The 13,232-nt window shown below is 31.2% G+C and overlaps 2 protein-coding genes across 2 annotated transcripts; both read left to right on the top strand.

The window, feature by feature from the left end:
- Nucleotides 1-1,095: 1,095 nt before the first annotated feature.
- On the top strand, nucleotides 1,096-2,348 carry LOC111367444. The gene is made up of 2 exons (XM_022988326.1): nucleotides 1,096-1,891; nucleotides 2,209-2,348. Exons 1-2 carry the CDS (start codon nucleotides 1,120-1,122, stop codon nucleotides 2,298-2,300), a joined length of 864 nt encoding a protein of 287 aa, XP_022844094.1. The 5' UTR covers nucleotides 1,096-1,119; the 3' UTR covers nucleotides 2,301-2,348.
- A 4,884-nt stretch (nucleotides 2,349-7,232) lies between these two features.
- On the top strand, nucleotides 7,233-13,013 carry LOC111366735 (rust resistance kinase Lr10-like). The gene is made up of 4 exons (XM_022987434.1): nucleotides 7,233-7,397; nucleotides 7,864-8,852; nucleotides 12,797-12,804; nucleotides 12,953-13,013. Exons 1-4 carry the CDS (start codon nucleotides 7,394-7,396, stop codon nucleotides 13,011-13,013), a joined length of 1,062 nt encoding a protein of 353 aa, XP_022843202.1. The 5' UTR covers nucleotides 7,233-7,393.
- Nucleotides 13,014-13,232: the final 219 nt, after the last annotated feature.

Raw genomic sequence — 13,232 nt, 5'->3', positions numbered from 1 at the left:
ATGCGATCGAGTGACTCGAAGAAAATTTATTTCAATTTACTGTTGGGAAACAAAAAGCTTGGTGGTCCAGGCTTTTCCTTTATGAAGTTGTCATTCCAATTGACTGCTCTAATAATTACTTGGCAGGAATTGTTGCAGAAACTACCAAAAGGTTACAAATCCATGGAAGGAAGACTTGAGCATTCACACACGATGGAAAAGACTTGAGCATTCACACGATGGAAGGAAGACTTGAGCGTTCACACGCGATGGAAAAGACCAGTCTTTCCCCTGCATTACGCTGAGAGGTTGGTCTTTCCCTCGGTAGTTTCGCTCACAAGGAATTTTAATCCTCCATCATAAAATCGTTAATGGTTGATCCAATGCAAGTTTTGGAAGTTTTCAATTTCGTCCCTAATCTTCCTAAATGTTGAATTTAATTCTAGAAATTTATGAATTTTTACTAAATACTCCATTAGTACTTCCAGTCGATCAATTGCAATCCAATTAATTTTCAATTGCTAGAATCAACTCCAATTGAGCTCCAAATAATTTTTTCGCGCTAATTATATTTGAGTTGGGATTTTTTAATAATGAACATAATTCACCTAAATTAAGTGAATAATCACTCAATAGAATAAGAATAGTAAGGCTTGATAAGTGCATTCTGAAGCAGATGAAGATGAACATTATAATCTTCAGACTCATCTATTTTCTTCACCTTCCTCTCTTATCAGTTTGAATCTTACATTAGAAAATTTGTTTTGATCAAGTCAATAAAACAAAATTTATTTCAAATAACTGTTGGGAAACGAAAGCTTTGTGGCCCAGGCTTTTCCTTTGTGAAGTTGTCATTTGAATTGACTGCTGTAATAATTGATTAGCAGAAACTACGTATTGCTTTCCAAAATACCACCAGAAGGTTGATTAGTCATAGCTTCAGTGTCTCTTTCTGATGGTTACAGATCCCTGAATATCACGTGTCCATGGAAGGAAGACTTGAGCATTCACACATGATGCAAAAGACTAGTCTTTCCCTTGCTGTACGCAGAGACTTAGTTTAAGAAGCATAGGTTAGTCTTTCCCCTAGTAGTTTCTATCCACATACGCACACAAGTCACTGCCCAGTAATCGAAAATCATGCTTAGAGAAACCTTCATTCTTGAATGTTTATCTATCCTAATCCTAATCCAAATACTTCAAACATCCAGCGAAAGCAATAATCTCCAATGCAACCGTTCTGCCTGTGGCAGCATTCCTGTTGTCAGCGATCCTTTCCGATTAAAAGGGGATCCAAAAAGCTGTGGTGATTCCAGCTATGAACTAGTTTGTGAAAACAATACAGCCTCACTTTATTTGAACTCTGAAAAGTACTATGTGCAAGCCATCGATTACCAAAATTTTACCATTCGTCTAGTTCATGCTAGCTTAAAAGCTTATCCTTGCTCCTTCCCTCCGTATTTTCAGTTTCAATACATCCTCTCTCTTGATAATTATCCTTATAGCCTCTACGCCTACAACTCATCCAATTCACGTCACTTTTATAATATAAGTTGGCCTATTAATTTTATGAGCTGCCCATATCCCATAAATTCTTCTTTCTTTTTGGAAACTGCTTTTTGTGGCAACAGGGTCATTGATTCGATTGATTCTTATTCATCAACCAGAAGATACACGTATGTTAAGGTTGGAAATTTGAAGGCATCAGATGTAAGAGATATGTGCAGTATAGATTTCAGTGTGCCGACATCGTGGCCATTTAAGAATGTCAATAATATTTCGCTTTCTGACATCCATAGCTCTCTGCTATATGGATTTGAGCTTTCATGGTTCACTGTGAAGATTAGCTATTGCAAAAGGAGACACTATTGTCCAATTTGTTATGAGAAGGGGACTGCACGCTTCTGCCCCGGTAAGATTTAAAGGTTACTATACTTATAAATGTATATGATAAAATTAGTGATGCCTATTTCTAAAAGAAACTAGACTGTCTTGGGCAGCAAGGTGATTTAAGTCGACACTTGTACTTATCATCCAATATTCCTTTTTCTGATGATTTATTAATGTGTAGAGGTCACAACATCTCACCATATATAAATAACATATATATTGGACTTGCAACAATTTACAATCATACACTTCCGTAGTTAAATGCAATTCGACTTCAACGTCCTTAAATTTGAAAAGTTTCAACTTTTTTCTGACGATGTTTTGTTGTTGGCTTTGCAGACGTCAGTGTTGGTCAGTGGATTCGCAGCATAATTTATTGTAACGATCCTTTCACATTCTCTTTTCTTTATCTCGATTTAGCCCTTGTTTGATCCACATTAAATTAAATTACATTACATTCCATTTTTCTCTCTCCTATTTTCAACCACACAATCTTTCATAAAATAATATTACACGTAAATCGAAAAATTTTCCTTCTTTTTCAACCACTCATTTTTCTAAAAAATACTATTCCCCGCTATTTTCATTTTCAGGTAATGGGCATCAAACAGGGGCTTAGGTTACAGTATTACAATCCCCAAACTGCAAAAATGTTTATAAGAAATTGTTTTGCAATATTTGAAAAATTTTATGCAGATTGCAGCCAAAAATTAGCTTACCTTCAAATAAGTAACGTACATCATTTCGATTTTGATCAATAAAAAATTATTTATTTTAAATTTATTTATGTAGTTATAAGCAAACTTTTCAAGTTTAGCCAAACAAGCTCTTAGAGCTAGTTGTATCATGGGCGGACCCAAGTGGGGTTCTGGGGTCCCCCAAATATTGAGAGTTTTATTTTTATTTTTATTTTTTATTGTTTGTGAATTAGTCATGTTTGGTATTGATTGGAATTTAAATTTTAGTCCAAATCAAAGTTAACAATTAATTTTAATAATATATTTAATTGAATCCTTATCTTTTTAACTTTTATCAAAATATACAAAAAATATGATTTTAACCTCCACCAAACAGAGGTAAAATCATAATAAATTTGAATTTTTCTTCTTTTCTCTCACTTTATCTCACGCTCTTCCTCACACTTTTTTATCAAAATCTTAATCTTTCTATTTTTTTTTTAAATTTGTCTATAATTTTTCTACAAATTATCATATATACTACAATTTTTCATTTTTCAATCAAATTTTCAATTAATTAGAACCTAAATTTGTATTTTTTCTATCCTATTTGTGTACATAGAATGCGTCTGAACTGATTATATCTTATTTAACGAATTATATTTATTTGATTGAATATTAGCTATATTTTTTTCCCTTCGATCACTTGAATTGATTGTTTTTATTAAATATACTATAAATTTTTTAAACATAAATACACATTTTCTTGTGATGAGCAAAATATTAATGAAGAAATGTGTTTTAAATGTAAATCTGCATTTCTTTGGGTCGAATATAAATCATTTAAAAATCCAAATCAAAATATTCAATTTGTACAGAATTTGATTGTGCCCCTCTAACTAAAAATTTCTGCGTTCGCCCCCTGGTTGTATTTTTCTTGCATTCCTTCTTATTAGATTAATGGTTAACTTGCAGGGGCCCCCTTAAATGTTCTCAGTTGCACCATTGGTAAGCTCTTTCCATTTTATACTGTGATGTCATTTGACATTACAGTATAGAAATTTGTACCTTAAATGCAGAATTTCTAAAATCTTGCGCGGTAAATTACTTGCTTTTTGTATACTTAAAATCAGCAATTTAATGTACAGAGTATCTAAAACTCAACCATAGTGGAAAGAGTTTTATTGTACGGATCCTTTCACATTCTATTTTCTTTATCTCAATTTAGGTTACAGTATTACAATCCTCCTATGGCAAAATGTTTATAAAAAAATTGTCTTGCAATACTTGAAAAAAACTTATGCACATTGCAGTCCATTGTATTTTCACAAAACACATTTGTTATTTCATAGGTTGTATTAATAAAGCAGATTACGATGTTTTTTTATAAATTAATACAATAATTATCTTTAATTTCATATTGTAGAATTTGAATGGAAAATAACAAAAACAAGGTATATACACTTGTTAATTTTGATGTGTATCTTTATTATAAATTGTGAAATCTTTATGAGATGCACCCGCACATGCAAATACACTTATATGAATATTATTCAAATCTAAAATCAGATGAGATATTTTATTATTAAGTAATATTTATTTCTCAAACATGTTTGGGTAAGTTAAAAAAAGTTTGCTTATTTTGAAAGTAACTTGTAGCTTACTTTCAAATAAGTAACATACTTCATTTCGATTTTGATCAATAAAAGGTTATTTACTTTAAATTTATTTATTTAGTTATAAGTAAACTTTTAAAGTTCAGCCAAACATGCTCTTAGAGCTAGTTATATTTTTCTTGCATTCCTTCTTATTAGATTAATGGTTAACTTGCAGGGTACTTCATACGAGTTTACGAATACATCAGGTTTAATGGTAAGCTCTTTCCATTTTATACTGTGATGTCATTTGACATTACAATATAGAAATTTGTATCTTAAATGCAATTTTTTTAAAATCTTGTGTGGAAAATTACTTGCTTTTTGAGTTTTTGTATACTTCAAATCCGCAATTTAATTTAACGTACGAAGGGTAGGGTCTAAAACTCAACCACAGTAGAAAGAGTTTCATTTGCACAATCTCAGCGCCAACTTTTATGAAAATTTTAAATTAAAAATATTATTTTCGAACCATTTCTATTTTAGGTTCATTTTCATGCATGAATTTCTACCCCATTTTTCTCAACTTCAGTCAAATTTGAAATAAGGAAGGTTGAACTAGCCCCTGTTTGGCCCTCATTTTGTAGAGTTCAAAATGGGTGGAATAGTAATTTTTTGAAAAATGAGTGATTGAAAAAAAAAGAAATTTTTTTCAATTTACATGAAATATTATTTTATGGAAGATTGTGTGGTTGAAAATAATAAAGTTAAAAATGTAATGTAATGTAATAGAAATTAATAGGGGTCAAATGGGGGCTTAAAGGCTATGGGTAAATTCAACCCCCACTTGGAGAACCCTGACACATTTTTCCTACATATATCCGAGCCCTCGTTTGGCTCCCATTAAATTGAATTTTATTTTTTTCTTTTCTATTTTCAATCACATCATCTTCCATAAAATAATATTACATGTAAATAAAAAAAATTCCTTATTTTTTAACCACTCATTTAAAAAAAAAAAAAAAAAACTATTCCACTAATTTTAATTTGGAAATATGGGGGCCAAATGAGTGCTAAATGTTGTTTGAGATTCAATTTGTAAAACTCATTTTAAATTACACATTTTCTTAATAAATTAATTTTACACATAAATTTAATTTTTTATAATTTTTTTTATATATTTTTTAAAAAATCACTATTATTACTACATATGAATGGGGTTCAAACACACCCCAAATGTAAAATAGCTCATCTTTTTCATGTGCCAGGCAAAGAAAGAATTCCTAGTTACGTATAGACTTCAACAACCTTACATTTTAAGTTTCTTTAAATTTTTGTTCTGACAATATTTGGTTGTTACATTGTAGGCGACTATGATGCGAGTTGGTACGTTGACTTTGAATGTAACTGTAAGGATCCTTTCACACTCTCTCCTCTTTTTCTCTATTTAGGTTGAATAATGCCAGTGTACAGTCAATTATTCACTGGGCTTTTACAGGAAGAGCCCCACATGCATTAAAAAGAGTACGTGGGCCTCACGTATATGTGTGGCACATCTCCAAGTGGTAAAAGGGGAGGGTGGAGAAATCCAACTTTACTTGAGACTGCCGCGTCAAGGGTTCGAATCCTGAAATATGGATTTGGCTCTTGGATAAGTGCAAGTATACAAGCAGCCTTCCACCATGTACCCTTGGAGGCATAATCTGCGATTTACCTTCTTCACGATACTCCAGGGCAAGGGCGGTGGGGGACCCTTAAGGTTGGGGTTCAACCTTTTTTAAGTCTAGCACGGTTAATTTAGGTTAGAGAAAGGCATGTTTGAAGGACTAAATCCTTGAACTGCTATAATTTTTATAAAGAAATTGTCTTGCAATATTTGAAAATTTTCTTTGTGAAGCGCATTTAAATTTTCAGAAAACATTTTTTCTCTTCCTCATGGGTTATATTAAATTAGCAGATTATGTTGATCTTTATATCATAATACAATAATATCTTTAACCTAATATTGTGTAATTTGAACGGAAAGAAACCCAAACATAGGTACAAAACACTTAATAATTTTAATATGTATCTTTATCATAAATCGTGAATTATTAAATATACACACACATGCAAATACACTTGGGTCATGTTCGATAGGCTTCTTTTTCCATGGAAAATGGATTTTCCACTCAAATGATATGTTTGATGGCCAAAAATTCCATGAAATTGGTTTTCCAATTATCCCCACGTGATGCCATTTTCTATGTTTCGAAGGAATTCAATTTCCTTTGGCTTTGGTGAGAATTGGGTTTTCTAGCTTCTTTTTTTTATTTTTTATTACTATTATTATTTTTTGCGTTGGAAACAAACTCTATCCACATTTATAACAAATTATATCCATTTAATTGACAATTTTCATGATAACAAAGCCAAACGAACACCAAAACATCCAAAATTTTAACATTTTTCAGGTGAAAAATTATACCAATCAAACACATTTAATTGACAATTTTCAATAAAACAAGCTTTAGGCAATTAAATTCCATAAAATTCGTTTTCTTTCCATCCAAATTCCATTCTTGCAATCAAACGGGCCCTTACATGAATATTAGTCTAATGTAAAATCAAATGCAATATTGTATAATTAAGTAATGTTTATATCTCAAACATGTTTCGATAAGTTAAAAAAAAAGTTATTTATTTGAGAGTCACAGAAAGAAGATAAATGAAATGGTTGAAATTCAAGCTTTTGTCTTAAATTTGAAAAAAATAAAAAATAAAAATAAAAAATCAAAGAGGGGCAAAAGTAGCCAAGTGAACAAGGCAGTTAATCCACCATGCACAGGTTTTTTCAAATAAGTGGGTTTTGTCAAATAAATATTCTATTTTATTTCAATTTTGGTCAGTAAAAAGTTACTTTAAAATTTATTTATTTAGCTTCTATTTGAGCCCAATTGCTTGGAAGAATAAATTAATAATAATGATTTTTTAAAAAAAATATGTAGTTAAAAGTAGGAAAAAAATTTAGTGTTTACGTGCAAAATTATTTTATTGTGATAATTTGATTGAAATGAGTTTGAAAAAAAAAAGAAAAAGAAAAAAGAAAAAAAATAGAGAATGAGCCCAAACAGGGACTTAGTTATTAGCAAACTTTTTAAGTTTACCCAAACATGCTCTTAGAGCTAATAGTAATCTTTTTCTTTTCTTTCTTCTTATTGGATTAATGGTTTACTCGCAGGGTGGCTTGTGATTTCAATTCTCATTTGCGGCATGGGTAAGCTCTTTCCATTCTATATATGCTATATTCACTTTTTCTATTATTCGAATCCGCAATTTAACGTACAAAGGTCCTAAAACTTAAGTACAATAGAGCAAGTTTCATTTCCACAATTCAAGTGCCAACTTCATAAACAAAAATATTATATTCTAACCATTTCTATCACAGTTGCAGTATCATGCATGAATGTATTTCTGCCTCATTTTCCCCCTAACTTCAGTCACTTTTCTTCTGCACGCATATAAGAAGTAAGGAAATTAGAGCAAGGTCTATAGAAGTTGAAGTTTGAATTTAAAATCAAGTTATTCCTTCTTATCTGGTTTTAAAGGCTATTGGTCAAGTCAGCCCACGTGAAGAACCCTGACACATTTTTCCAACATATAAATGTAAAGAAAGAATTCTTGGAAGTATCATGCCTTTCTAAATAATTTTCTAACTAGTCTTCTCGTTTCTAAATGAACAGTGATCAACCTTGCTATGAAGATCTTAATTGGAATTCCATTCGTTTTCGGATTACTTGTCTATAAACTGAGAACAAGACACTTATCAACGTTTAATGCAATAGAAAACTTTCTACGCAGTCAGAATAACCTGATGCCTATCAGTTACTCCTATTCAGACATAAAGAAAATGACCAAAGGTTTCCGTGAAAAATTGGGTGAAGGGGGTTATGGTTCAGTTTACAAAGGAAAGCTTCGAAGTGGAAGGGATGTAGCAGTGAAAATACTAGGCAAAAATAAATCAAATGGACAAGATTTCATCAATGAAGTTACCACTACCGGAAGAATTCATCATGTCAATATAGTTCGACTTGTTGGTTATTGTGCAGATATGTCCCATTGTGCTCTTGTATATGACTTCATGCCTAATGGTTCACTTGAGAAGTATCTCTGTTGTAAGAAAAGTGGAATTCATTCATTAACTTGGGAGAAAAAGCAAGCGATTACACTTGGAGTTGCTCAAGGGATTGAATATTTGCATCGAGGTTGTGACATGCGAATTCTGCATTTCGATATTAAGCCACACAACATACTTCTCGATGATAACTTCACTCCGAAAATTTCTGATTTCGGGCTAGCCAAATCTTACTCGAATGAAACTAGTATTGTAACTATTACTGCTGCACGAGGTACAATTGGTTATGTAGCTCCCGAGTTGATCAACAGAGGCATTGGGGCTGTCTCCTACAAGGCAGATGTTTATAGCTTCGGAATGTTGTTGATGGAAATGTTAAGTCTAAAGAAAAACTTGATACAAAACACGGAACTTTCTAGCCAATACTTCCCCGATTGGATATATGATCATTTCAACAAGAGTAAGGATCTTGAAATTGGAGATGCTGAGGAATTAGGCTGTGAAGAAAGGAAGATTACTAGGAAGATGACAATAGTTGCATTATGGTGCATACAGATGAATCCTGTAGATCGTCCTTCAATGAGTAAAGTAATGGAGGTAAACACTTTATAGGTTAAGGACACCATTGCACAAAGAATATGCCTCATTAAAACCTTATTAGGAAAACATTGTGGAAAATATCCTAAAGAAGGAAAAAGGAGTACATTATTCTTTTGAATACACTACAAAAGTTGTCTTATTAAAAACCTTGCTAGGAAAACCCAAAAGAACAAAACCTTGGTCAAGGAAAAAAGAGTACAATGCGTATTTACTTCCTCTCATGATAATGTGACTTGAATTATGCTTCAAGTATATTAAATCTTTCAAGAATAGTATTAAATTTATATGTAAGATAAGTTGACTGTAATCACATTTATTATGTGCATATCAGATTTCATGCATTGTCAATCTAATGAAATAGAGACTTGTGATTACATCCACTACTTGATAATTTATTTATTTATATAATTCTTTGCGACATTTATTATGTAAAAAAGTTGTACATTTCATATTACGACTTTACTTTTTTCATTTTCATTTCGCATAAATAGACACCTTTAGGTGTTCAGATTGTAAATCTAGAAATCTCAGGTTCTCTAGTAAATTCAATTTAGGTTGATATCTCTTTTATTTGGTCAATCATTACTTCGATCGATATATTTCGACTAATTTATTTTGATTCCTCATTATATGATGCAGTACATCATGCTTAAAATGGTTGTCGACAACTTTTTTCTTTTCTTGTTTGATACTATTTGCTTTTCCATTATGACATAACTTATTGAGATATCTTAATTTTCAACATATCAGATGCCTGACCATCTTCTAGAATTTTATAATTTGTTACGTCTAAATACTTATCAAAAGCATATGCCTCCTTAATGGGACTTCCTTCATGAATTGCTCCATTTTCGTTTGGAGATTTTTTTTTTGGGGCATTATAAACGAATATCATCACGTTTTAGACATGCTATACATATATCAAATATAATACTATGAAATTGTCCTCCTAGGATATCAAATCAATTGGAGCACTTAAAATTAGTGCATGGGATATTGTTTATCTCTTTGATTAGTAAATGCATCTAAATAAATCATATTTCAAACTTCTGGCTCAAGTGATCTTTTACAAGGATTTAGGTAAAGAAACATTTGTACATTATTTCCAATTTCTTAATTCCTCTCCTAATGCTAAGAGAATTTCCAATCAAATTGACAATCATTTTTTCAATGTTACAAAATATCGCTCATTTGGGGTAAGGATTCAAATTACGCATTTATTCTCAACATTCTTTACTTTTCATCTTAGTGTATTGTGGTGGTTCAATTTTATATATATTGCATTATCAAAATAAATAGATAGAAAAATTAGGCTCTGACTATGATGTTGGCATGATACGTAATAGCGTTCCCTAAACAAAAATGGGAAATGCTTTGTTCTCAATTATTTGGAGGACTTTAACAAATAAGAGTCTTACACAATTTATTGACATCCCAACTAACATTTTTAAAATGTTGAGATTTAGAATCATTAACATTAACAAATCATAGTCTTGATTATATAATCTAAAAATTATGCTTATAATTTAAAATTTGAATAGTAATTTTGCATGCTTCAAGTTGCGAAAATCATGCAATCATCTAGTATATATATCGAATATATTAGATACAAATAATATTTTAATGATAAACGTGGAGGATGATGGAGCCTCATTTATCATCTTAATTAATTTTTAGAAATATAAGAAATTTATTTCTTATTTTAGCTAGTGATAGTTAATGAAAAATTTTCATGAAAGAGAACAAATATCATATAGAATTGAGTTGAAGAATCTTCTGATTCTTTATTGAATACCCATTTGAATTTTTAATTTTGCATTATTGTTGATCCAGTAATGGTCCAACTAGTCATGCCATTTAAATTAAACCTTTGATTTAGTATAAGATATAATTCGATGATTTAGTTTCGAAAAATATGATTAAATATTATATAATTATATAGTGATAAATGTCTACATGACATAAGTCGTATGTTTTCCTTCAGGAATAAATACAAATTCATAAATTACACATAATATATTCTTCAAAATATGTGTCATTTCAAGAGAGCTTTGTATTTTATTATTGCTTCTTAAAGAGCAATACTAATATTTTTCTAAAATATTGAAACTTAGTGTCATGCTTTTTGAGATCAATAACATATTATTATTTGAAATAATAAATCAATAAGAATTTACTCTTCAAGAGTAAAAAAACAAAAAAAAAATTTATGTTAGATCGTATTTAATTATGCTATTTGAGGGCAAGTAAAATCTAACTAAAATATCCATCGATAATAGTGTTCCATTTCATGAGCAATGATATTTGTTTTAGAATATTAACAACGTTGTTCTACTTTCGGAGCATCAATAAATTATTGTTTAAACACATTAACTCTTCATGAGTATGTTTTCAAAACAAATATTAATATTTGTGGAGTTCTACTATGTCTTACTATTGCTTTTTCAAAAGTAATAAATCAATATCTTTATCTGAAATATTAAAAATTGTAATTTATGCTTTTTATGAACAATATGTCAATATTCTTTTTGAATATTGAAAATTATTATTCATGCTCTTTAGGAGTTAATAATATTCTACTGGAGTATTAATAATATTGTGCTACTTCAGGAGCAATAACAAATTATTATTTAAAAACGCGAACTCTTTAGGAGCATGTTTTCTAGTAGAATGTGTTGACCTTGAGAATTGGACCTTTCACGTGGCCAACGGATAGCTACTCCACATAATCCTCTGCGCACAACAACGTACGGTTAGAAGCAAACGATCGGAACCGGCGGTAGTTTTTCTTTTCATTTCATATGATTTGGAAATAATTTTAGTTTAGTTAGATATTGGGTAAGAACATATGTTGTGAATTTGTTAAACCATGTGCCAATAATGATGAACCTAATTTACTTTTTTATAATTATCTCAATGAATTAGTTGAAATTTATATTGTTAAATTGATTTTTTTCATGAAAAGTGAAAACTGCAAAATTTATAAGTTAATAAAATTAATATTTTAATTATAAAATTTAAAGATGGTTTGTTTTGATTTTGTGCGATTTTTGAAAATCGAAATATAAACATAACCATTTTAAAATGGTTTAATTCAGTTTGAGGTAGGGATGTCAAAAAGGCTCGGCGGCTCGGGTAGCCCGCGGCCTAGCTCGTGGCTCGGAGCAATAGTGCTGAGGCTTAGGCCGAGCCCCATTTTGGGGACACGGGCCGAGCCTGAGCCAGTCCATGAGCTTTTATTATTAAAAAAAAGAAAAAGAAAAAGAGGCAGCAAGGTAGAATTATACCAAGTTTGCTGCCTTTAAAAAGAAAGTTTTAAAGAAGAAAAAAAAATCGAGCCTGCTTGGCTCTGCCCATAAAAACATGAGCCGAAAGCTGGGGCCAAGCCGAAATTTTTTGGCCGAGCAAAAGCTCGGCTCGACTCGTTGACATCCCTAGTTTGACAAAAAAAAATTTGTGGGTCCACGTGATCCGAACCAACAGTTTCAAATAAATGGTTTTGATTCGATTTGCGGTTGCAAGATTTTTTTGTGTGCAGCCCTAATGACAACCATCACATGTAAATCCAACACCACCATCTACGAACAAGACACATTTCTCATTTTGTTAGTTCTCTGGTCTAGAATTGTCTTTTTTTCCCCGGTTAGAATCTGAAGGAGAGAGTGGCAGAGAAAATTGGACGAGGGAACGGGGAAAAAAAATCCCAAAAGTGCCACTGCAATGATTATTTTACAGCTTTTTATTTATTTATAAATGAATGATGAGTAGTAATATGTGAGGGAATGAAAAACACAATCTTTCATAAAAGGAATATACCAACCTGCTTGTGAGTGATGACAACCTGCGATTTGAAGTGTGAGAAGAAACAGTTCGATGAAATGCCTTAACTAATTGTTTCTTTAATATTCTTAAGTTGCAATGATTTGCGTGTTATAATTCAGGAGAAATTGTCTATTTAACTAGTCAATCCATTATGGGTTTTCTTTGATCAGTTGAAAATAACACCTGCAAAGCTGCACGAAGGTAATTTCTTTTTATTATTTTATAATCTCATTGAATCCTTAAAAGAGTTGCTATTATCTCTTTCCTCTGTGCAGTCGGGAAAAATTTAATCTTGTTCGTGGAGGTTTTTATACAGATGAAGTTCAAGGCAGTTAGGATTAATCCAATTGTGTGTTTTGTACACAGTAGTCTACAAAATCACGAACTTGTGTTTCTTCCTTAATACTGCCCAAACATGCACTAAACGTTCCTAATTGGTGATTACCAGTCTTAGTAGTTGGGGGCTCTATGATCACTTCACAAATTAGCAACAAGCTGCATAGTGCACGAGCAGTCTTTTAGCAATTAGAAGCCCTGGGCACGAGACTTATTTAG

Source organism: Olea europaea, chromosome 18 (genome assembly GCF_002742605.1).
Source record: "Olea europaea var. sylvestris chromosome 18, O_europaea_v1, whole genome shotgun sequence".
In the NCBI taxonomy this organism is placed as follows: domain Eukaryota; kingdom Viridiplantae; phylum Streptophyta; class Magnoliopsida; order Lamiales; family Oleaceae; genus Olea; species Olea europaea.
Note: the sequence above shows the minus strand (reverse complement) of the source record. Positions and strands in the feature narration are given on the sequence as shown.